This window comes from Rhinoraja longicauda, chromosome 12 (genome assembly GCF_053455715.1).
Source record: "Rhinoraja longicauda isolate Sanriku21f chromosome 12, sRhiLon1.1, whole genome shotgun sequence".
Classification (NCBI taxonomy): domain Eukaryota; kingdom Metazoa; phylum Chordata; class Chondrichthyes; order Rajiformes; family Arhynchobatidae; genus Rhinoraja; species Rhinoraja longicauda.
The window spans coordinates 45,159,607-45,184,933 of NC_135964.1; the positions used below are offsets into that span (position 1 = coordinate 45,159,607).

At 38.7% G+C, this 25,327-nt stretch overlaps 1 protein-coding gene across 3 annotated transcripts in view; it reads left to right on the forward strand.

The window, feature by feature from the left end:
- The window catches only part of ttc3 (tetratricopeptide repeat domain 3), a 77,497-nt gene that overhangs the window by 16,207 nt on the left and 35,963 nt on the right, over positions 1-25,327 (forward strand). For all 3 annotated transcript variants that reach the window (XM_078409653.1, XM_078409652.1, XM_078409654.1), the window contains exons 2-20: positions 2,778-2,828; positions 4,703-4,871; positions 5,951-6,038; positions 7,983-8,036; positions 8,885-9,014; positions 10,151-10,221; positions 12,169-12,272; positions 13,986-14,048; positions 14,527-14,581; positions 16,671-16,830; positions 17,030-17,081; positions 17,740-17,872; positions 18,648-18,800; positions 19,325-19,405; positions 20,256-20,368; positions 21,966-22,092; positions 22,721-22,843; positions 23,070-23,171; positions 24,179-24,271. In XM_078409653.1, the coding sequence (XP_078265779.1) occupies positions 2,810-2,828; positions 4,703-4,871; positions 5,951-6,038; positions 7,983-8,036; positions 8,885-9,014; positions 10,151-10,221; positions 12,169-12,272; positions 13,986-14,048; positions 14,527-14,581; positions 16,671-16,830; positions 17,030-17,081; positions 17,740-17,872; positions 18,648-18,800; positions 19,325-19,405; positions 20,256-20,368; positions 21,966-22,092; positions 22,721-22,843; positions 23,070-23,171; positions 24,179-24,271 (1,890 nt within the window). In that variant the 5' untranslated portion in view covers positions 2,778-2,809. The remainder of the gene's footprint in view (positions 1-2,777; positions 2,829-4,702; positions 4,872-5,950; positions 6,039-7,982; positions 8,037-8,884; positions 9,015-10,150; positions 10,222-12,168; positions 12,273-13,985; positions 14,049-14,526; positions 14,582-16,670; positions 16,831-17,029; positions 17,082-17,739; positions 17,873-18,647; positions 18,801-19,324; positions 19,406-20,255; positions 20,369-21,965; positions 22,093-22,720; positions 22,844-23,069; positions 23,172-24,178; positions 24,272-25,327) is intronic.

A 25,327-nucleotide genomic window follows, 5' to 3' on the forward strand; every position in this document is an offset into this window, starting at 1 on the left:
AATTCCACAGATTCACCACTCTTTCACCTAAGAAATTCCTTCTCCCCACCATTTTGAAGGTACCATCTTTTATTCGAAAGATCTGCCCTCTGTTCTGGACTCTCATCACTATAAACACCCTTGCAACGCCCACTCTATCTAGGCCTTTCATTATCTGGTAGGTTTCAGCGAGATCCCTCCTCATCCTTCTAAACTCCAGCGAGTACAGGCCCAGAGCGTTCAAACGCTCCTCATACATTAACCCAATCATCCCCAGGATCATTCTCGTAAACCTCCTCTGGACCCTCACCAAAGGCAGCACATCCTACCTCAAATATGGGGCCCCAAACTGCTTACAATATTCCGTGTGGCCTCGCCAGCGCCTGATAAAGCCTCAGCATTACATCCTTGCTTTTATATTCTAGTCCCCTTGAAATGAATGCTAACATTGCATTTGCTATCCTTACCGTTGACTGCAAATTAACCTTTTGAGAATCCTGCACCAGCAATCCTGAGTTCCTTTGCACTTCCAATTTCTGAATCCTCTCCCCATTTAGAAAGTTGTCCACGCTTTTATTTTTTTCTACCAAAGTACATGACTCTGCTGTATTCCATTTGCCACTTTGCCCACTCTCGCAAGCTGTCCAATTCCTTCTGCAGCCTCCCTGCTCCCTGAACACTACCTGCCCCTCCACCTATCTTCGTAACATCTGCAGACATGGCCACAAAGCCATCAATTCCCTCATCCAGATCATTAACATATAACGTTAAAAGTAGCAGACCTAACACAACCCTACAGAACACCAGGTTACTGGTCACCAACGAGAAAAGCCCCCTTTTATTCCCACCCTTTGCCTTTTGCCAATCAGCAAATCTTCTATCCATGCTTGTACCTTGCCCCTAATACCACGGGCTCCTATTTTTAGCAGCCTCACGTGTGGCACCTTATCAATGGCCTCCTGAAAATCCAACTAAACAACATCCATTGACTCATTTGTCCATCCTGCTTGTTACCTCCTCAAAAAATAATATATTTGTCATGTAAGATTTTCCCTTGAAAACATGCTGACTTTGGCCAATTTTATCATGTGCTCCAAGTACTGTGAAATCTCATCCTTAATAATGGACTCAAACTTTACCCACCATCGAAGTATAATTGGCCTCTAATTTCCTTTCTTTTGCCTCACACCCATTGTAAACAGTGCGGTCACATTTGTGATTTTCCAGTCCTCTGGAACAATTCCTGATATTTAGTTTAAAGATACAGCACGGACACGGGCTATTCGGCTCACCGAGTCCACACCAACCAGCGATCCCCACACATTAACACTATCCTACACACACTGGGACAATTTTACATTCTAGTGATTCTTGAAAGATCATTACTAATTCCCCCACAGTCTCTACTGCTATCTCTTACCTCTTTTACGTCTCAGCTACAGCTACCCTAGGGTGTAGTCCATCAGATCTGTGACATCCACTTTCAGATCTTTCAGCATCCCAAGCACCACCTCTTCAGCAATAGCGACTGCACTCAGTTCTGTCCCCTGAGCCTCTTGAATTTGTAGCTCATTGCTAGCGTCTTCCACTGTGAAGATTGAAGCTAAAAATGTATCCAGTTGATCCGCCATTTCTTTGCTCCCCATTACTACTACTCCAGTGTTATTTTCCAACGGTCTAATGTCCACTTTTGCCTCTTGTTAGTATGTTAAGACATTATTTAACATTTTACAAGATCAATTTCTCCATTTAGGAGCTGGGAAGGGGAAGATAGGGAGAACATGAGCTGAGAAGAGGATTAAATGTTTTGGAAGATAGGGTAGGCTTAACAAACAAATGTTTCTAGAAAACCAAATGGATTGAGAAATTTAGAGAGATCCTAAATGAATAATCCTATAATCAGAGAGCAGAATAGTGATAGGAAGAGGCAGAGTTGTCCTTGGGAGTTTAGAGGGATGTGAGTCATGCCAAAGGCCAGGATGCTTGCATACTAAATTATTAAAGGTCACTGATAATTACAACTGTACAAATAATTGCTTTTAAAGGACTAGTTTAATGGGTTGTAAGCACTTAAAACAGAGCTATAATCTTTTAACAGAAAGATTGAGAATTGCTTTCAGGAAGAGGATCGGCAGTATCAAAGATCTTAGCATGAATATTAGCATTTCAGTACTTCAGGCCAAGAAGATATTTAAAACTTTACATCAAATGTACATTATTAATTGAAATTATTTTTTAAGAGTGCATGATTCCTGACTGGCCTCCATTTTCTCAGAACCAACAAAATGAGAGCAGAAAAATACAATCCTAAATCATGAATGATGGCCAGTGAAGAAGAAACAACTTCAGATAAAGTGTGTCTCTGTTACGAAATGTATATGTCATATTTGCTTTTGGTGAAAGTAGATGTTAAAGTGCATAGGTGTTGATGTTTTATTAAACTAATTCACTAATGAAACCTTACGCCTCTCCAATTTGTCAGTGATAATGAAAATTATTAAATGAGAAATGAATGCATGTAAGCATTATTTTAAACTGCATTTTCAATGTTAAAATTATTTTAGTAAATATGCCTCGAATGCCATGTGTGTATTCACTTCCTAAATTTTCCAAAAAATAAAGTAATAAAGACGAGTAAACGAGTTATAAATGAATAAATGGTCAAACTTGCAGTTAGTACTAAATATTCCCATTGAGAAGAAATGACATAATGCTTCCACGAACAAATAACTTTTGTTGAATGATTGATATATATTAACCTATGAACAAAATTGTAACAGTGTGCTTATTTTTTTCAGAGTAAAAAATATTTGAAAATCTCAGTTATAAAATGAAGCCAACAAAAAATAGTAAGTGCATCAAGGGGAATTGCTGGTGAATGGTATAGTAGACGTTTTTTTTTCTGGCTTTTGTTTTCTCGTTCTTGCCTATTTAAATGGAATGTGGTTTAATAGATATTCACCTTGAGTTGTGAATCTTATGAAGATGTTTATGGAATTCTTGCGGCAAGTATAAGGCTTTTCATCAATGTTCTCTAGTGCAAATAGGCAACGTCTGTGCCATTTTTGTTCATGTTGCAAGCCTGGTTTCCATCATCTGCATGTCAAGATAGGAAACTGAATTGTCAGTTTCCTCAGTCTGTTGAAACCATGCTACATCACATTGCATGTTCACACAACCTGCGCTAGAGATAGACTTCCGATAAAAAGATTAAGACTTCAGGACTTACGACGATTATTTTTTACTTCTGCAGTTTTTAGACTTGGATTTGCTAGACATTTGGGTTATTATCTAATGTAGGTTAATAACAGCATTCTCGGCAGTATGTTCATTTTATGTGCAGGAAAGAACTGCAGATGCTGGTTTAAATCGAAGGTAGACACAAAATGCTGGAGTAACTCAGCGGGTCAGGCAGCATCTCTGGAGAGAAGGAATGGGTGACGTTTGGGGTCGAGACCCTTCAGACCCTTCTCCAGCATTTTATGCCTACATGTTAATTTTATGTGGTCCTATTGACCCGAGACATTTCACAGAAGCATAAAGAGCAAAATAAGTTGACATGTCATAGAGGAACTGTAGATGCCAAGGACAGATGCAAATGCTGGTGTAATTCAGCAGGTCAGGCAGTATCTCTGGAGAAAATCTCTGAAGAAGGATCTCGACCCAAAACTTCACCTTTTCTCCAGTGATGCTGCCTGACTCACTGAATTACCCCAGGATTTTGTATCTCAAATAAATTGACACCAGCTTTAAAAAAAACATAGAAGGGGTGGCACAGCAGTAGAGTTGCTGCTTTATCGCGCCAGAATCCCACGTTCGATCCCAACTATGGGTGTTGTCAGTGCGGAGTTTCTACGTTCTCCCAATGACCATGTGGATTTTCTCCCACACTCCAAAGACGTACAGGTTTGTAGGTTAATTGGCTTGTATTGAGCTGTATCTCAAGTTTAAACATCTAAAGGGTAATGCAAAACTTAGTCAAAACAGTCGGCTAACAACGAAGATATTGAAAGATTGAAATGTGGAAAAGGTTTTGGAGGGAATTCCAGAGTTAGTTAGAAAACAGGGCATAAGAAGTGACAGTGAAAATGAAACAGGGAATGAAGGGATATGAAGGATTTTCGAATTGGGAGAGAACATAGTAGCAAGAAATATTGATGCCATGGAAGAATTTGAACACAAAGCTGAAACTTTGAAATATTGTTGACTCAGAACCAATATCACTGACCTGAGGAGTGAAGCATAAATGGTGCCGATAAAATGAAAGATTGTAGGAATAACAAAGACTTGGATTTTGGTTTCAGCAATAGAATGGCTAAGGCCCATGATCCTGTTGTCTAGGGTTGTTGCAGGACAAGTGATTTAGAGGCTTGGACTAATTATTGCCAAATCCAATATTAAAAAGCATAAAACTACATGGTGAAATTTCCAGGTTGGCCAATAAAATCGTGCTGATGGTTCTGTTAATCAAATGTTTCAAGGGGTGTGGAGCAAAGATGAGTACATGAAATCCCCTATCACCCATCACTAAATGAATGGTTGGAAGAGTTTAATGGCCAACTCCCAGCTATGTTTTTACAGCTCATACTTGTACATAAAAGCTACTGATAAAGTATTCTGGGAATTTTTTTGTGCCCATGTGGTAGCATGCGCAGACATATTGTGGGGAAAAAATAAAATGCATTTTTGATGTACTTTGTTTTTTTTCTTTTCCCTCATTCAGTGGAAACAGCTGAGAATTGGTGTTCTGATATTCAAACAATTCATGTACTTTATAACCGGCGTTGGCATATGATAAAGGTGCACATCTTATGGCCCTATTTATTTGTTCAGAAGAAAGACCATGATCGCTATCTACAGTGGGCTATTGCAGCCAAATTCATAGATCCAGAGTAAGTTTCTATGTTTTTCTGTCCCAGTTTCTTTAATCTTTCAGGCCTTTGCATGATCTTGATAATGTGGATTGTAACAATAAATTGTCCTTGCTGTTTGCTGTGTGAAGTGTGAGTATCAAGCCATACTTCCAGTTTAAAACAGAAAAGGAAATGAGGAAAGAGTTTTAGAAAGCTCCAACCATATCTTGATAATATTTTAATGTTCCAGTTAAGTACATTTTGTCCTATTGTTAAAAAGCCGGTAAATATGCTTGAAGGTACTTGCTCAACAAGATCTCATAAACAGCAATCCAATATTTTCATTGTATTATAAGAAAATAACTGCAGATGCTGGTACAAATCGATTTATTCACAAAATGCTGGAGTAACTCAGCAGGTCAGGCAGCATCTCGGGAGAGAAAGAACGGGTGACGTTTCGGGTCGAGACCCTTCTTCTTCAGAAGAAGGGTCTCGACCCGAAACGTCACCCGTTCTTTCTCTCCCGAGATGCTGCCTGACCTGCTGAGTTACTCCAGCATTTTGTGAATAAATCAATTTTCATTGTATTGATTGAGGGAAACAGTGCTGGAGTAACTCACTGGATCAGGCAGAATATCTGGAGGGCATGGATAAGAAATGGTTCTTAAGAAGGGTCCCAAACCAAAACATCACTTATCCATGTCCTCCACTGATGCCACCTTACCCGCTGAGTTATTCCAGCATTTGTTTTTTTCTGGCCCAATAAGTATAGGCCACTGATGAAAGTCACTGAAGCAGAAATTGAGGCATGGAATGAATTTACTGCAATCAAATTACCGTGGGTATGAGCTATAGTATGGTGCTGAGTTAAATTTGGCAATAGTTCTCAAGTTCATTCATAAACTGTTTGGGTGACAGGTGTGCATCAAAACACTGGTGCTCAAAAGAATATGGGACACACCAGGACAGTGTTGCTCTCTAGGAGCCCAAAGGGATGTTAAGCTGCATAAAATGTGCACGTATTCCAATGCTAATTTTTAAAGTGATTTTCAAAAGTTAAGACATTAAACTTAACGGATGTAAATTGCAGCATCTTCAATCGTAATTTTTATTTTCAGGAATTATGACGTCTTTGAATTAAGTGTGATGAAGCTACAAAATATTGAGCTCCTAGAAGAAGTGCTCCATGCATTAAGGAAACGCAATGTAAGTGCACTTATGTAAATTGAATGTTTGATGGTTAATTAAAAAACATGTTCATTTATTTAAATAATGAATAAATACAGAATTAATCATTCTGATGCTTTGGTGCAGCAGCATCTGTTACTCGGGAATTACACAATTCTCCAAACAAGGAAAGGGAAATGGAGGTCTCGATGGGAGATGGTTGGAAAGCAGCAAGTGTGCCCAGAATTATAATTATATAGTTTAGTTTAGAGATACAGCGTGGAAACAGACCCTTCAGCCCACCAAGTCCATGTCAGCCAATCTCCGTATACTAGCACTATCCTACACACTGGGGACAATTTACAATTTTTACCGAAGCCAATTAACCTACAAACCTGTACGTCTTTGGAGTGTGGGAAGAAACCGGAGCACTGGGGGGAAAACCCACACGGTCATGTGGAGAACACAAACTCCGTACAGACAACATCCATAGTTAGGATCAAACCTGGGTCTCATAGGAATTTTCATGAATTAAATCCAGGGCAAAGAAATATTCACATCTCGTATCATCCATCAAAGTCATGGATTCTTCTGTTGCTGTGCAAAGTTGTACTGGTTTGCACAGTAAATGATAATAGTGGAATTCGCAGTCAGAGTCTCAGGGTCATGAGGTTGATGCTCCTGCTGTGACTTTGCAAGTACTTGTAATTTGATTGTTTTTCTTTGTTAGTCATTGCTACCTGAATCCAAATGAGGAAAGTTCTCTCCTGGTTCACTAATATCATGTGGGAAGAAACCAGTATCCAGTCCTGTCCTGCATTAATGTGGTTGATTGTGTATAACTGTTCTCTGAAATATCCCAAGCAAAGCAATCCCAAACTCGGTCATTTTCCCAGGGTAGAGGATTCTAAAAGTAGAGGGCATAGGCTTAAGATGAGATGGAGGAGATTTAAGAGGGGCCTCAGGGCCAACTTTTCACTTAGAGGATTGTTATGAACTCTGTACTTCCCTTTATTCCAGTGCAATGAGTTGCTAGAGGAAGCTATACAAGTGGATACAATTACCACTTTAAAAAAACATTTGGATAGATATAAGGGTACAAAGGATTTAAATGTTTCTGTGCCAAATGCCGGCCAATGGGATTAGCCCATGGCACCTAAACTCAATCCCATTTCTCCTCTTCCCCCATCCCCACTTCTCCCCTTTCACCCTTATTCCTTCCTCTTGCTTCATAATTTGCACCTCTTCTATCCCTATCTCACAATTTTTGTCTTTTCATCTCTGGGCTTTGTCCAACCATCTGCCCATCAAAAGCCCCCCCTCATCCATATCCACCTATCACTCGCCAAGCTGCCCATCCTCTCTTCCAACTTTCTCTCTCCCCACCCCCACCACCACCGCAATCTGAAGGTGTCCCTACCAATAATGTTCACCTATCCATGTTCTCCAGAGAAACTGCCTGACCCGATGAGTTACTCCAGCACTTTGTGTCTTTTATTAAAAATCATATTTATTGAAACACTTACGACTAACTTTTGAATATAGCGTCATACACCACAGAAACAGGCCCTGTAGCCAACCAAGATGCCCCATCTAAGCTAGTCCCATTTGCCTGCCTGTGACCCATATCCCTCTAAAACTTTCCTATCCATGTACCTGTCTTTTAATTGTTGCTATTGTACCAGCCTCCACTCTCTTCTGTGGCAGCTCATTCTCCACCCTCTGTGTGAAAAAGTTGCCCTCGGATTCCTATTAAACTTTTCAATCTCGCTTTAAACCTACGTCCTCTGGGTCTTGATTTCCCATACCCTGGATAAAAGGCCTGTCCATTCACCCTATCAATTCCTCTTGTGGTTTTAAACACCTTTAGAAAATCATCCCTGAGCCTCCTGCATTCCAAGGAATAAAGTACTAAGTTTTATTATTAAAGCTACTCCAAGTGAATTTGGGAACTTCAATTACATTTCAGCTTTTCTTTTGCAGCACTCTATGCCATTTCTGGCACGTTTATTGGATTTATTGGATAATGTAGATGCGGTAAGTAAAATAACAAAATATTGAAATTTAATGCAATAGATTATTAATCTTTATCTGTTTGAACAAAACTTTCAAGGAATGATGTGGTTATGTTCTAGCCCAAATCATAGCTTTGAATAGAAAAAGGATAGAAATTTTAGATGGATCTTGTGAATTTTTGAATACTTCAGGACATTTTGATGCTGGAATTATCTTAATGGGCATTTGGGTGTCAACCTTTTACTAAAGTAAGGGAGGTGATGTTAAGAATTCCTCTTTTTACTTATTTGTTTACAACGGGTAAATTAGCACCTTTGTGAATATCTTTTAGTGAAATATGTGTAATGTTTCATACTTAAATAAAGACTATTTTAGATTTTAAACAATGTTTAAATCCATGCCAAGGTGCTTTTATGTACCCACCACAAGCTATTACAAGCTAACCTGCCTAGCTTCTTGTATTTGAAACCACAACAAGCTCTGCAGCATTCCCACCTCCCCGTATTCCTGAAACTTTAACTACCTCTAATTTTGGCAACTTGTTTTCTTCCCTTTCTCCCCATCATTGACAGCCATGAGCTGTCCTGTCCTTGGACTTGAAGGTTCAATCCTATAATCCATGGCTTTTCAATCTATCTTTCCCTTTAAAACTCTCTTTAAAATGACGACTTTACCAAGAATCTCTATCCAAAAATCCTTTGGATATGTGCTTTTGTATCCGTTGGATACCTTTTTTTTCATTTAGTGTTAAATACATTCTATGTTTGATAGCAAACTATGTGAATGTATTTGGAATACATACTTCAAAGGTGGGAGGAGAAGAAGATTGTAATTTCAGTCCAGTTCTCACTTCCTTTTTCTTTCTCCAGATTAATTGTGATCTTGATGAGGCCGTTGCTATGATAGAAAAGACGGAAGAATTTAATGCCTTGCAAATGGAGGTGAATTCGGGAACAAGACGTTCCAGAATGGCAGCTATTGCAATTGGGTGTTTTCAATGTAAGTAATCTGAGCTGTCCAAAATATTAATGGGGAAATTATATTAGACACTGCAAATTATTGCTTTATTTTTCCATGGTCATTGAGTGAAATTATTTGGTTTACTTCTTTGCATCTTTTGCTAGTAACTTTAAATCTATGACTGCTTACCAGGAAATAGAATTACTCTATTCTTTTCAAAACCTCTCGCCATATAAAAACCTCCATTAGGTTATCCATTAACTTTCTCTGTTCCCCAGTCAATAAACTTAAATTTTCTAATCTTTATCCCTGATAAACTTCTTCTGTAACCCCCATTTGCAAAGATCCAATGAGATTTTCTTATTGTAGCTTGCTAATCAACATGCTCTGTATAACTGAATGTCCTAATGAGAATTTCCTCAGGAAGATGGCACTGCTCAGTCCCGACCCCTCAGGTTGAGATCCCAAAGAAATATTTTGATCGCTGATGAGTTTAGCTCATACTCAGAATTGGCTGTCAAGATTGTGTTACTATTTTTAAATATGCCACAAGTGACCCAAACCTACATAACTCTTTTGCAGCTTCTCTCTCCATTTAAATTAATGGAGTCACTGTAGCGTGAGTTTAGCTGGCAGATTATCCAGTGCAGTAGCACAGAGGGTGAGAACATAGACAAAACCTGAACAAAAGAGTTGAGAAATGCAGAGCAGGAGAATAAGCCCAATAGTTCAGAGCGAGAGAGAAAAATGGGTGACTGATGCAGACCAAGATGTCAAGGTATCTGAAGTTGTAGAATTCTATTTAGAATCTGGAAGGCTGATGGAAGATGAGGTGCTGTCCCTCAAGTTTGCATTGGGCCTCGCTGTAGTAGTATAGGAGGCAACAGATCATTGGTCAGAGTCGGAGTGGAAAGAGGAATTAAAGTGGCTGGCAATGGGTCGCCCCTGTGAACTGAACGCAGAGCGAACACTCAATCCACATTACGTTTCACTTCACTTCTCAGTCTGTTTCAGTCATCTGTCTTGAAGAATACAGTGTGCCAAAGTGATTCTACTGCTACCTCATAACATCAGCCAATTTAGCTTAGACTATTTTGTGGAACATGTCTTTGCCACTTAAGTTTAGATAAAATTTTAAAAGGGCAAGGCTTATTTTATCTTTTTTTTCCTCACAGATGCATATTTTCTTAAGATGTTTATGTGTCCTGAAAATCTTCCTAATATAGTACCAAGCATAGATGCCAAGGTATGTAAAAAGGGAAAGGTTAGAATGTAAGGTTTTGCTCTGCAGAACAGTGACCTTCCCATACCTCACTACTTCGTAATTATTGCTGAGGAAGCATTGTATTTTATTTCATTGCATTTATTTTTGAATGAATTTTTTGAACCCTATTTATAAAGAAACCTGTAGAAATATGCAATGATTCAATGGTACTTTGTCGTCACATGTACCTACGTACAGTGAAAGTCTTTGTTTTGCATACAATGCACAAAGTACACAAAGTTTTGCCACGTTTCTGGCACTGACAAAGTTACATAAGTACTGAGTCATTTGGTCTGATTTGCACCAAAAAAAATTATATTGCAAAATAAGGTTGAGGTAAAAATTTGGATGCAAGTCAACAATTATTGTGAATTTGCTGGTTTAAATATTAATGTTCAAGTTGAAGCTTTTTCAAATGCACTTTGCTTATGAAACTACACAAAGGTCTGGGTGTTTGCAGTGCTCAAGGAGACTGATCAGCAAATCTAAAAAATTATATCACGGCTGATTGCGCACATGCAATCCTATATTAATGTGTATTAACAAAAACACATGCTTAGAAATTTGAATACATAACATTTTTTAAGCATGATTCAACTGGAAATGAATTCTGTTTTCCCTGGTATGAAATGTGATAATGATCATTCTAGGTTGAATTGTGGCACTTCAAAAATTCTACAGAAACTTCCTGACTCGAACCACTATTGTGTCCCAGATGTGCACGGGATGATATCATTCCTTATGCAACACACCCATTTGTTTCAGGGTAGCTGTCATTGGGCACTCCCAGCATAATATGTTCTCAACAGTGAAGCATCGGACTGAGATGCCTTCCAGCAAAATGAATGAAACATATACGATTATTATGGGGTTGGACACATTAGAGACAGGAAACATGTTCTCAATGTTGGGGGAGTCCAGAACCAGGGGCCACAGTTTAAGAATAAGGGGTAGGCCATTTAGAACAGAGATGAAGAAAAACTTTTTCAGTCAGTGAGTTGTAAATCTGTGGAATTCTCTGCCTCAGAAGGCAGTGGAGGCCAATTCTCTGAATGTATTCAAGAGAGAGCTAGAGAGAGCTCTTAAGGATAGCGGAGTCAGGGGGTATGGGGAGAAGGCAGGAACGGGGTACTGATTGAGAATGAACAGCCATGATCACATTGAATGGTGGTGCTGGCTCGAATGGCCTACTCCTGCACCTATTGTCTATTGAATGACTTATCTTGGAGGGCTATGCCTTCATCCTGGTTCTGATCTGCTTTCACCCCTTTCCAACCCTGCAGTTGCGAAGTTCCTTCTTGCATAAACCTTGGTCTCTGATTCTCGTAAAGTACTTTGTGACCCTCCCTACTACCTCCTCTGCACCCCCTCCCCTTCTCCTCACCCATCCAAGCACAAGTCCCAACTGATGGCCTCGTGCATTGTCTTTCCTCCATCCTAATGTGCAGGGCTCCAATTACCTTGCCGAAACAATCCAAAAGAAACACTGAATGGCATATATGTGGTTCCTTCAATATGTAACCGGCAGTCAATTGTTCTTGAGTTTTTAAATGTGAGTGGCCACTGCTGCAGCTAACACACTGCTTCGTGTGCAATGGAATTACTAGGCAAAAATGTTGTTGATGAGGCCCAAAGTGAAAACCCAAAAAAAACCATACTGATACAGTGCAGTTCCAATGTTGTTGCGATTTTTTGATATCGGGGACTGTTGAGTCTAATGTAGATTTATATATACTGTATAATCCAATGTATAATATTTGATATTTCATTTCTATTATTGTCTCTAAAAAAAACACCTGGAGACTTTTCAATCTGGAGTGTATATTTGCATAAAGTAGGAATGCTAGTAATGGTTTTAAATATAGAGAAAAGATAATATTTTCTTTAATGTTCTAAGTTTGTATAACATGAGAATCTCAATTCTGTTAGTCATTTCTAGAAAGCGAAGACTGCAAAGAGAGAGGCAACAAGGAATTTAAAAAGGAGAACTATGAAGCTGCTGTGAACTTGTACTCCAGGGCAATTGATTTATGGTATGTCGCTTTCAGAGGAAGGGCCTAGACGTTCACCTCAAATGCATCTTAAATTGGGCAGATTGTTAGTTGAATCAAATGCAAACTTCCAAGTTAGAAGCAGGAGAAGGCCACGAGCCCTCGACCATGCTGCACATGCAGTAAAATCGTGCTGATATGTTGGTAACCTCAATTTATCATTCCCACCTACCTCAGTAATCTTTCACTCCTTATGAAGCATCTATCAACTACGACTTCAAAATATTCAAATACTCTGCTTCTACTGCCCTTTCAGGAATAGAGTTCCAAAGACTGTGCTCTGAGACGGAACATTTTGGCTCTTCTTTGTTTTAAACAGAAACTTTTAGTTCTAGATTCTCACACATGGTTCACCCTACCAGGAGCCATCAGGATCTTGTGTGTTTTAATCAAGTAAATTTCTCAGCCAAAGAACATTTTTGCATCGTCTTTATCCATGGGAGAGGAACTGAAAGTTTGAAAGGTAGCTAATATTGTTCCGTATTTGAGAAGGGCGGTAGGGATAAGTCGGGAAACTACAAGATGGTGAGTCTTACATCAGTGATAAAGAAACTGTTGAAAGCATTTTTTTAGCTGTAGGATTTATGTTGACTTGGTATAGCAAGAAAGTCAACATGTATTTGTGCATGGGAAATCCCACCTCACGAATCTTGAGTTTTTTTTAGGTTACCATGAAAATTGATGTATGCAAGTTACTAGGCGTAGTGTACATGGACTTCAACAAGGCTTTTCACACAGTCCCGCATGGTCAGCTGGTCAGAAAATGGGATCCAAGTTGTTATGGCAAACTGGAACCAAAATTATCTTGGTGGTAGGGCAGGGTTGTTTTTCTGACAGGATGGATGTACCACAGAGATGTGGTACTGCATGAAGTTGTCGATAGCGAGGATGGTCGCATCAGGATACAGAGGTACATAGATCAGCTGGAAAGATGGGGGCAGCAGTGACAGACAGAATTTAATCCAGACTGGTATGAGGTGATGCATTTTGCACCAGTTAATACTGGCCAAGCACATACAATAAACAGCAGGAGCATTCGTGGAACAAGGGATTTGGGGTGATAGTTTATAGCTCACTGATAATAATGACACGGGTGTTGGGCAGTGAGAAAGTGTTTAGCTTGTTTGCTTTCATAAGCAGAGATATTAAGTACAAGAGTTAAAACGTTATGTTGTAGCTGTACAAATCATTAGTTTGGCCACACTTGGTATATTGTGCACAATTCAGGCCACCACAATAGGAAAAGGTATGGTAATGTTGAAAAAAAATGCAGAAGGGATCCATTAGGATGTTACCTAGAATTGGAGGGCTTTAGTTACAAGGAGAGATTGGATAGGCTGGGATTGTACTTACTGGAGCATAGGAGGTATGATCTTGTACAATATTGAGGGGGATAGGATAGATAATCACAGTTTATTTCTATAATTATAATCTAAAATTATAGGACATGGGTTTAAGATGAGAGAAGAAATATGTAAAGGGAATCTGAAGGGCAAGTTTTTCCATAGAAAGTGATGGGAAACGAATAGAGGTTAAATGCAAGAAAATGAGACTAGAGTAGATGGGCCTCATGGTCAGTGTGGATGAGTAGGGCTGAGGGGCCTGTGTGGATGAGTAGGGCTGAGGGGCCTGTTTCAATGCTGTATCACCCTAAACCATGAATTAATGCTTGCTTTCATTTTCAATATGTTTCAGTCCTGACAATGAAATACTGTATGGAAACAGAGCACTCTGCTTTTTCCGTATTGAAAAGTACAAGTAAGTATGAGAAAGATTATGACTTATAGTTATATTTTCATTTGTTTGCAGGTAACGAAAAGGTAATGCTAATTTATTTTTTATATTGGGTACAAGGTATGCCACATTTGAGAACCGCACTGATTTTGAATGGATTGAAGGAGGTGCCGGACTGCCAGTTGCCGGAAAATGGGTGGTGGGCCTGTATTTAATATTAAGTTGAATTACAAAATATGCTAGTATAATAATTTATTGTACTACGTCAAACACTTGTGTATCCCTTTACTTTGCTAACATTTTTCTTTCCACTTCACCTGGTGTTGATTTCTTACCAATGATGGATCTTGTGGAAAGCAGTGCCCATCAGTATCCAGCGTCCTCCGATAATCTGAATTTTTTTTGTTTTATAAAATTATTTATCATTAAAATTATTGCACTTTTATTGTAACTATATTTTTAATTGATAGGTTATTTTAAATATTTCTATTTTCCTTTGTAGAAAAGCTCTTGGTGATGGAAAAAGAGCCATAATCTTGAAACCAGTTTGGACTAAGGTGGGTTTTTTATGTTTGCACATTATTTCCCAACACTCCCTCCCCCCCCCCCATCTCTGAGGTTTTTATCATCTTATCCCACTTCATATCATACTTCTCAAATTTCATGTGATGGTACATTGAGAACAAATATATCTGAAAATATATAGTTCAGTGTTATTACAGAAACCTATATGCAATACACAGAGTGAACTAATTCAGATGTTTATTATATTTGCATAATATTCCAATTTTATTGATACAGTTCTTGGATTAATATGGATAGAATATGTATTTGAGAGACAATTAGAGCCTTTTATTTATTCTTGTTTTGATTGTAACCTCTAATGACTTTTTACTTGCAGGATAATCATATCATATCATATCATATCATATATCTACAGCCGGAAACAGGCCTTTTCGGCCCTCCAAGTCCGTGCCGCCCAGTGATCCCCGTACATTAACACTATCCTACACCCACTAGGGACAATTTTTACATTTACCCAGCCAATTAACCTACATACCTGTACGTCTTTGGAGTGTGGGAGGAAACCGAAGATCTCGGAGAAAACCCACGCAGGTCACGGGGAGAACGTACAAACTCCTTACAGTGCAGCACCCGTAGTCAGGATCGAACCTGTGTCTCCGGCGCTGCATTCGCTGTAAAGCAGCAACTCTACCGCTGCTAAATCTCATGGTTCTGTCATGTTTCAAATTATCCTTAACAATAGTGATGTTTACAAATCTCAGAATTGATACTTTTCATCTAACTTCAAGACCACTTTGCTTTATTTCAGTATACTAATAAAATTATAGTTTAACTAACTAAAGCTTGCCAGATGCACATGACCTTGATGTGCCTGCATAGATGGGTACCTCATTTAATGCCCAAGATGCTTCCCCAGTAATAAACACTAATGCGTAATTAGCACCTAGAAAGGGTATTACTGCATCATCCATATAGAAAGCTGCTGCAAACCATTAACCTTCTCCATTGTTTTGAGCTGCTGTACCAGGAACTCTCAGTCACAAATTCGTCTACTTGCAGCTGTGCTAGTAACCTGAGAGCAGGAGACCTGGCATAATTTCGACATTGACTTGCCCACAGTTCAGTGTGGAGGGTTGGTATTGTGTGAACCAGTCAAGGAGCAAGGTGGTTCAGCGATGAGTTGTGAGCCATTGCTGGGAAGTGGAGTTATATTCGTTTTGACATCTAAGTACCTGTATTTCAATAAGAAATCCTAAACTAATTTTCTTAAATGACATAGAAAGTATTGCACTCTCAAACCTACGTTCCTTAGGTTGGCAGTCTCTTGGACTTGCGCAGCATAGGAATTAGCACATAGAACAGCACAGCACAAGAACAGGCTCTTCGGCTCTCAATGTTTGTGCTGAACATAATACACAGTTAAACTAATCTCATCTGCCTGCACATGATCCATACCCCTCCGTTCCCTTCATATTTATGTACCTATCCAAAAGGCTCTTAAATGCCACTATTGTATCTGCCTCCGCCGACAATCTTGGATGTATTTCATGGCACCCAACATCCTCCGTAAGCAAAAAAACTTGCCCCGCACATCTCCATTAAATGTTGCCCCTCTTGCCTTATAGCTATATCTTCTAGTATTTTATATTCCTACCCTGGGAAAAAGGTTCTGACTGTCTATCCTATCTATGCCTCTCATCATTTTTATATACTTCTACCAGTTCTCCTCTCAACCTCTGATGTTACAGAGAAAACAAGCCAAGTCTGCCCCACCCTTCCTGTAAGAGAAAAAATACGTTTGTTACATAAAATATCTCACTTTAGTTTTAGTTTGTTAGCAATCTTGAGTTGAGTTTAGATTATTGTCACGTCAGGCATAGTGAAAGGCTTTTGTGCATGCTAACAAGTCGGTGGAAAGACAATACATGATTGCAATCAAGCCATCCGCCATGTACAGATACATGATAAAGGTAATAAACGATTGTCACATTAAAGAAATGGCAAGTTTACATGCTTACATAATCTGATCAATAACTGAATATTGTTTACCTTTGTGTCTTTTATTGCTAAAATATTCTAGTTTCCAATTTCGTTTTTTGAATCTTTATTTTAATTTGGCAGGGTCATTATCGCTTTTGTGATGCCTTGTTTTCGATGGGAGAACATAAGCATGCTATTGAAGCTAATAACAAGGCTCAAGAATTATGCAGGAGTGATCTAGATGGAATTCGGGATTTAATTCAGCAGAAATCAAAATTCCTTAAAAGACTGCAGGATGAAAGTAACCTTACTTTTATTGCTAAATGCCTCCCCTGATTTAAAAAAAAATGTCAATTAGAACAATTATATCTGAAAAGACTGCCACTGAGTTATGTTTTTTAATATGTTCACCATTGATTTTTGTTTAAATTGTCTTGTAAATCTGCATATGATTTGTACGGGTTTTTAGCACAATTATTTTTTTATGTGTTTTTCTTCAGATGCTGAGAAACCAAAGACTGATACAATAAAGAAAGAATTAAGCACCAAAAAGTAAGTGTAAAATTGTAATGTGATGTAGATGGTAGACCATCTTTTCTTTAGCTGAAATGAAATTTGGCGAGATATCAATTGATTTTTTTTTAGTTTAGAGATACAGCACGGAAACAGGCCCTTTGGCCCACTGAGTCCGCATCGACCAGCGATCCCCGCACTTTAACACTATCTTACCTACATACACTAGGGCTAATTGACACTTGTAGCGAGCCAATTAACATACAAATTTTGTGATTCTAATTCTTTTTAAATCCACCTTAACCCGAGACTGGATTGTTGAACCTTAAGAGTGGATTTTCTTTTGCAAGATTGGTTGCTTGTTCCTCCATCACTGAATGTGTATGGAGTTTGTGTTTTGTAGTACAAATACTGGAAATGCTATTAATGAATCTCGGTAACCCTGCAAATTATTTTCCATCAAGTACTCATCTAATTCTCTTTTGAAACTTCTAATTGACTCTGCACCAATTCCCCAAACAACAAATCCCAGTCTTTAACCACCCTTGAGTGGACAAGCTTTTCCTCACATCCTTCATTTGTCACTTCAAATTTGAGTACCCTGGTCTTTGAAGCATTTGCTATTTAGGCACCACCTCACCAAATACTAAAAGAGTCTGGATTTATTTGTATAGTTTTGTAAACCTTTGTTTTCCAGAGAGCAACCACAATTAGCCACTCAACCAGTAAATGAATGTCATCGGCCACTGAGTGAAGATCATAAGACTGAGTCCAAGAGGAACCAGGAAAGAAATGTTTTAAAGCGTCACCTGTCACCACAGCCAAAGAAGGTAAGATATTTAAATATAACATTGCTAAGTGCTAATGGCATCAATGTGTTGCATCAGAATCTGGTTGCAGTACCTAAAATGAGTTATATAAAAAATGTGCTGGATATATTAGACTTGTCAGCCAACATCCTACAATGATGGGCTCACCTGCTTTCTCTTTGTTTTACGTAGTACAGTGGCCTTTCAGCCCACAATGTCTGTGTAGAGCATGATGTCAAGACCATCTCTTGTATCCCTGCACATAATTTGTATCACTCCATTCCCTGCATATCCATATGACCATCCAAAAGTCTTTCAAAATGCCTCTATCATATCTGCCTCAACCACCAACCCCAGCAGCGTATTCCAGGCACTCGCTATCCTCTGTTTAAATTTTTTTTTAAATTGTCCTGCACATCTCCTTAAATCTCTGTCCCTCTCGCCTTAAACCTATGTCCTAATGTAATTCATTTTAAATTTCAAGCATCACCAGCTTTTTTTTACTAAAATGAGTTCTGTCGTAAGGCATTGTGGCACTATTAATACATGAAATATAGGCGGAGTCATTTTAAATAGACCGGCTTCGTGCCTCTGATGGTGGTTAGATCATGGTATGTTTTCCAGCACATAATACACAGAGCAATTCTTTATTACGGAAGCCAACTTTACTTCTATTGTTATTGTGCCTAATACATTTGAACAGAGGATTGCCTGGTACATGTTGACTGTGGCAAAGAACCCATAGTTTTGAATGATGCTAAAGGTGCCTTCAGTGATTTGATTTTTTTTTTTTAAGACGTCAAAGCCTTTAAACAGTTCAGATAATTTAATGGACAAATTGACGTCTCTGATTCAAGACGGACACGTAGCCTTATCGGACCAGCGAGCCCGCAATGCTGAACGTGCCTTCTTTCAAGTCCTGAAGTTCTTGGATCCAGAAAAGCTTGAGGTTGGTTGACTGTGATTATGTTTTCTTTTTAATGAAACTTTATAAGGATCAGAGTTTTATTTGCTTTTCATTTCTAATTATGTAGAAGGCATTACCTTGGTTGGAGTTAGTGGGGGAGAAAGGTGTGTCCCTTTGTACAAAGCATGATGTATAGTCTTTGACAATGTATGTCGTGGAAGCTTGATATTTTAATTTCCACTGCAATCTGATTCCTTTACCAGCTGTAGAGCCTTTTCAGAAGTCTTCAGTATTGATCAAATCTTTGCTGTATGCGGTTAAATTATTTAAGGGGAAAAACAGTGGCCTTTGGCATTATTCTGTCCGAGCTGAATCCCTACCTAAACAACTCCTTTAACTATTTCTAAAAACTTTGTTTTGGGGATAGCTTTGTTGAAACCAAAATAAAGGTCCCCAGAATTTTATAGTTTTAATTAAAAGCACAAACTGGGAATCTTAATTTATCAAATGTACTTACAATCTGCATCTTCATTTCATTTAGCCGTTCATTGTTTTGTCTTTATTAGGAAGTATCTTTGTCCACCACGGACTATGTGATAATAATCTATGGCCATGCCTCTGCCCTCCTTGGCATTGGACAGCCTGAGGTGAGAACTATAATTTAAGATGTTTAGTTTCATGAGTTGTTAATTATTGATATAAATGAGCAATTTTGAAACGTGAGGCATTGTGAATAGGTTAGACAATAGACAATAGACAATAGACAATAGACAATAGGTGCAGGAGTAGGCCATTCAGCCCTTCGAGCCAGCACCGCCATTCAATGCGATCATGGCTGATCACTATCAATCAGTACCCCGTTCCTGCCTTCTCCCCATACCCCCTCACTCCGCTATCCTTAAGAGCTCTATCCAGCTCTCTCTTGAAAGCATCCAACGAACTGGCCTCCACTGCCTTCTGAGGCAGAGAATTCCACACCTTCACCACCCTCTGACTGAAAAAGTTCTTCCTCATCTCCGTTCTAAATGGCCTACCCCTTATTCTCAAACTGTGGCCCCTTGTTCTGGACTCCCCCAACATTGGGAACATGTTATCTGCCTCTAATGTGTCCAATCCCCTAATTATCTTATATGTTTCAATAAGATCCCCCCTCATCCTTCTAACTTTCTGACGCATAGACTTTAATCAATGGATTACCTAGATCAGAGTTTGTGTTTCTTCCCACCTGCCCCTCCCTCCTCCACTAATTTCTGAAATAATCATTGCATGGTTGTGCCATTGCTCAATTTGTTTGTCAGCTTTTCATACTTTAATCAAAATATTGATTTTGATTAATTACTGTACTGCTTAGTGCTGAGAGAGGGTTAACTGAAACAGGTATGAAGGGTCATATGACCTATTTTGTGACCCTTGCCAATACGCAATAACATTGGCATTCTAAATATCTCTACTGCTGGCTTTTTTCTTGGAGCCACTGATTTTCGTTTGTTTGACCAGGAGCTGACTGAGGCTGAAAATCAATTTAATAAAATCTTGGAGCAGTTTCCAGAGCAAAGGCTTGATTGTTTGGCATTCTATGGACTTGGAAAAGCGTACTTTCAGCAGAACAGGTTTGTATCTAGATTTTTTAAAAGACAGAACTATATAATAGAAACATGGAACTTCCCAAAATTTGAAGTTTTCTAACCTTCTCTGTCTGCGTTCTAATATATGTCGGGTATCACTCACCCTTTATCTCTGAGTTCAGTGTTCACACAGTTACCAGAGTAGAGAAGCAGGTCATTCATACTATCAAACATGTGGTAGAACATCCCTTCAGTCCCATTCCATGCTCTTTCCCATATACCTGCAAAATATTCGCTTGTTTAGCTAGTCTTAGTTTAGTAGAGATACAGCGCGGAAACAGGCCCTTCGGCTCACCGGATCCGTGCCGACCAACAATCCCCGCACATTAACACTATCCTACACACACTAGGGACGATTTTTACCTTTACCAAGCCAATTTACCTACAAACCTGTACGTCTTTGGAGTGTGGGAGGAAACCGATGATCTCGGAGAAACCCCATGCAGTCATGGGGAGAACGTACAAATTCCGTACAGACAGCACCCGTAGTCAGGATCGAACACGTGTCTCCGGCGCTGCAAGCGCTGGAAGGCCGCAACTCTACCGCTGCGCCACTGTGGCGCCCTAATACTCCATTTAAAGGCTTTAATTCTGAGTCACTCTCCACGGAGGCAGTAAATTTCCTAATCTTAACTGCTCTCTGAATAAAAATACTTATTCCATGCATCTTCCTTGTATCTTCTGCCGTAATCTTTATGCACCTCCACCCAAAGACCTTGAACCATCTACTAATGCGAATAGCTTCCCTCAAAAGCTTTCCTATCTGAACTCGTTATTTTGTACACCTCCATCAAATTACTTCTCGGCAGCCATTGCTCCAGGAGAGAAAATCTGCAACAATTTCAGTTCAACCTCCAATTCCAGCTGCTTACGTGTCCCTAATTTTAATTATTCTTTGGTTGTCAAGCTCTGAAATTCCAGCTCCTCTCCCTCTCTACTTCTGCTTTGAGACACCTCAACATTTTAATCATGACGCTGATATTTGTCATAATGTTTCTTTTGCCTGAATCTCACCTTTTATTCTTGATTAAAAAAATACTGTGAAATGCATTGAGACGGTTTGTGATGTAAATATGTTGTAGAAAGGTGGTTACAAACAAAAATGAGTAAAACAAAGGCCAGATGATTTTGGGATATGAATGTGTTGGGTTATTAACTTCGGCTTTGATGAAAACCAACCAGGATATTTTCTTTATTATAAGGGACTTATAGTGTGGAGAGGTACCCCCAAAACTAAAATTGTGTGCCCATGGTCAAAAAAGCAATCAACTGGGTTAATAAAACATTGGCCTTTATGCCAAAGACTTGAATTACCCTTGAGGTTATCCGTCAGTTTCAGAAGACTTTGATTTTACTTCATCTAGAGTAATGTGGCATTTTTTTGGAATGTGACCCTCAAGCCCCAGAGAGCTACAGTGCAAATTTACAAGAATGTTGCTGGAGCTTAAAGGGTTAAATTTCAATCCAATATTCAGAATATGGCTCAATATAGTATTCAGAAAATGGCTCCAACATACAGGAACACATAATATTGATTTTAATCTCCAATAATTCCTCTCCCTTTTCCATTGTTTCCCCCCAGATTTACCGATGCTCTAGATCCATTCACTAAATCCTTACTTATGATAAACCGTAAGATTGTACCAGGCATTCTAACGTGGCCCACAACAGCTGTTGTTATCGAAGAAACACAAAATGAAAAGTTAAAGGTAACACATTTTAAAGATCTTATTTATGTCTACACTTCTAACCAGTAATTCCTTCAAAGAATATAGGAACAAGAACAGGTTATGTGGCCATTGAACCTTGTGTCCTTTTGTCAATTGTATTCATATTTTTAATTTTCCAAATTAATAATTGACTTATACATTACTATTACAACTCCTTTCAAGGTTTGGTTCTAGGAGAACAAAAGGTTTATGTTCCAAAAAGAACATCTTCAATCTAATCTTATTTGTTATCCCTGGAATTATTCTAGTACAGTTCAAGAATCCTCTCAAAGATCTTCATGTTCTTCCTGATATTAGGTGACCAGAATTGGATGGGTATCTCAGTCATGGCCTGATTTTTTTTACTTTTGTATTCTCTGCCTCTGAATCCCTACATACTTTAAGCACATACTCGACATATCCTTTCACTTTCAAGGGTAAATGCACATATCCACTAAATCTGATGAAGAGTCACCTATTCCTTTTCTTCAGCATTGCTGCCTGACCCACTGAGTTACTCCAGCGTTTTGTGTCTATCCACTAAGTTGCCTCTGACTCTCCATACTTCAGCATTCTGCCCTGCAGTATTTGTTATTCTGTCTTTTAATTGTATAATTTTATCTCTCAGGCATTATTAGAAGAATATATAGGGAAGTGTCAATTCCCTCCACAACCTGATGCAATCTGCTGCTATCAACATTGCCAGGGCCATTCTAAGGCCCAGATTTATTTCTCAGACCCAGATTTTAAGGTAATGGGTTTTATGTATTAGTAGCAGGTGTACAATGTTTTTAAAAGCAATTCAAAGTTGGACTTTTCGGCATGAATTTTATTGATAGTTATCGAACAGACATTTTTGATCTTGTACTCGGCCAGAGCAGTAGACATTCTATAAAAACAGCCTTTATAGTTGTAAAAAGTAATGTTGCAGCTCATAAAATTACTTTCATTACTAACCATCTTGATTTGCATGCCAGGGTTTTATTCAAATAATATGCATCCTACAATGCCGTTTAGAGTACCATATCAATTGTTGGAAAAAATTGAAGGCAACATCATTTGAAGATAAAAATGACAAGGTTAGTTTACTTTACAAATGAAAGTAGACAGTTACGTTTAAGTGAACACAGTATAATTGCACAAAATGGGTAAATGGCTAGTTGAGTTTTGTTGTAATTGGCACAAAAATGTATCCCATGGTTTAAATTCACTATAATCAATGACACTTTTGTATAATTTTATCACGCAATCTTTTTATTTCTAAGTACTGCTGGAAATCCTAGAGACTTTCCTGTAGTTCCTATCTATGTACTTTTTACATTGTTTCAAGTTATTACATGCGCAAGTTAATCACTTTGACAAAGATCAGGCTAGGTTATTTTATTTTTCATATTTGGTTTAGTTTAATGTAGGTTCATTTTACAGATGTGCAGAATATACTGAAGTTCAGATGTGGGTGCATCTGTCCCCCCTCTGACCATTGAGTCTAGGGCATTTTCTGATGTCTTCAGCTGAGGTGCTGATACACTTTGAATCGGGCTACCAGGCTTTGTGACAACTCTTTGAATGGGGTCAATGAACTTAGTTGTAAAATAAATTAAGCTGCTTATTTATTTCTGAATATATTTATGGTATTAATTAACTATAGTTTGGTTTAGAGATACAGCGTGGAAACAGGCCCTTCAGCCAACCAGCTGTGATCCCACACTCACTAGGGATAATTTGAAATTTAACCAAGCCAATTAACCTACAAATCTGTACATGTTTGGAGTGTGGGAGGAAACTGGAGATCCCGGAGAAAACCCACACAGGTCTCGGGGAGAACGTACAAACTGTACAGACAGCACCCATAGCCAGTTTTGAATCTGAGTCTCTGGCGCTGTAAGGCAGCAACTACAGCTGTGCCACTGTACCACCCATTTAGTTTAATGTTATTTTAATTTCAGCTGTTTATAAATGTGCATGGGTATCAGATTGGCTCGAGCTTGACCAGTTCATTATTTACATCATTGTAGCTGTCAAGAGTTACACAGAGCAATGTTATGTATTTAGTTTTAGATCTTTCAAAGCATTGTTTTCTTTGAAGGAATGTCTCAAAGGTCCGTGTTTCACTCCAGATTGTGAAGGGAAAATTTCTAAACTTGTCGTCTATGATTCAAAAGGTCTTGTGAAATGTAAGGTAAGAATTGTATCCAATTGCTTCATTTTAGATAGTAGAGTGACTGCCACACAAAGAGATTTTAGTAGAAATAATAGATGTTATATCTGGAGAAATTATATAATTTTATTTAATTGCAATTAAGCTTATAGAAAAGCATAAGACAACCTAAAAAGAATACAATACAATACAATACAATACAATATATCTTTATTGTCATTGTACCCAGGGGTACAACGAGATTGGGAATGCGCCTCCCATACGATGCAATAATTTAAGTAATTTAGACAACAGCAACCCAACGAAACAAAACAATTGTAACAGTTTTTAGACAAGGTAAAGTGCAAGTTGATCTATGCGTTGTGGCCATCCGGCTCAGCAGGACCGGTTCATAGCAGCTATGGCCCTGGGGATGAAGCTGTTCCTGAGTCTGGAGGTGCGGGCGTAGAAGGCCTTGTATCGTCTGCCCGATGGAAGGAGTTCGAACAGACTGTTGCAGGGGTGTGAAGAGTCTTTGTGGATGCTGGTATACCTAAAGTTTGGCCACCTCAAAATACTAATTTTTTCAATATTGTTCAGCCATTGTATTCTGTTTTTGATCTTGCAATTTAATGTGTTTTTTTACGACTTGAATAATATTCGCCGCTGAGAAATCTTAAACATCAACTGCTTTGTTGATTCATATTTGCACGATTAATCATTGATTCCATGGGAATTTTGACTGAATATCAAAGTAATGCCATAGTTTATAATCTGTGCAGCTATTCTTTGTACCACTTCTGGTAAAATAAGTTCCTTTCCACTATTGTAGTTAACAATTACGTTATTGAACTCTTAAGATCTTACTCATTGGTAGGCTATTGGATTAATTACATCAGCAAATGAGTTTAGCATTGAGTGAAGAGTTGGTGGCAGAATATCTCCTCCCGGAAGGAGAAACAAAACCAATGAGAATCAAATAATTGGATGCTGGTTATACATATTTGTTAAGCTCTCTTTTCCCTCCTTTCCACAACTCTCTCATCCAGGGCTTGGGTTATCCGGGGCCAGTGATCATACGGGGTGGCCCATGGGGTA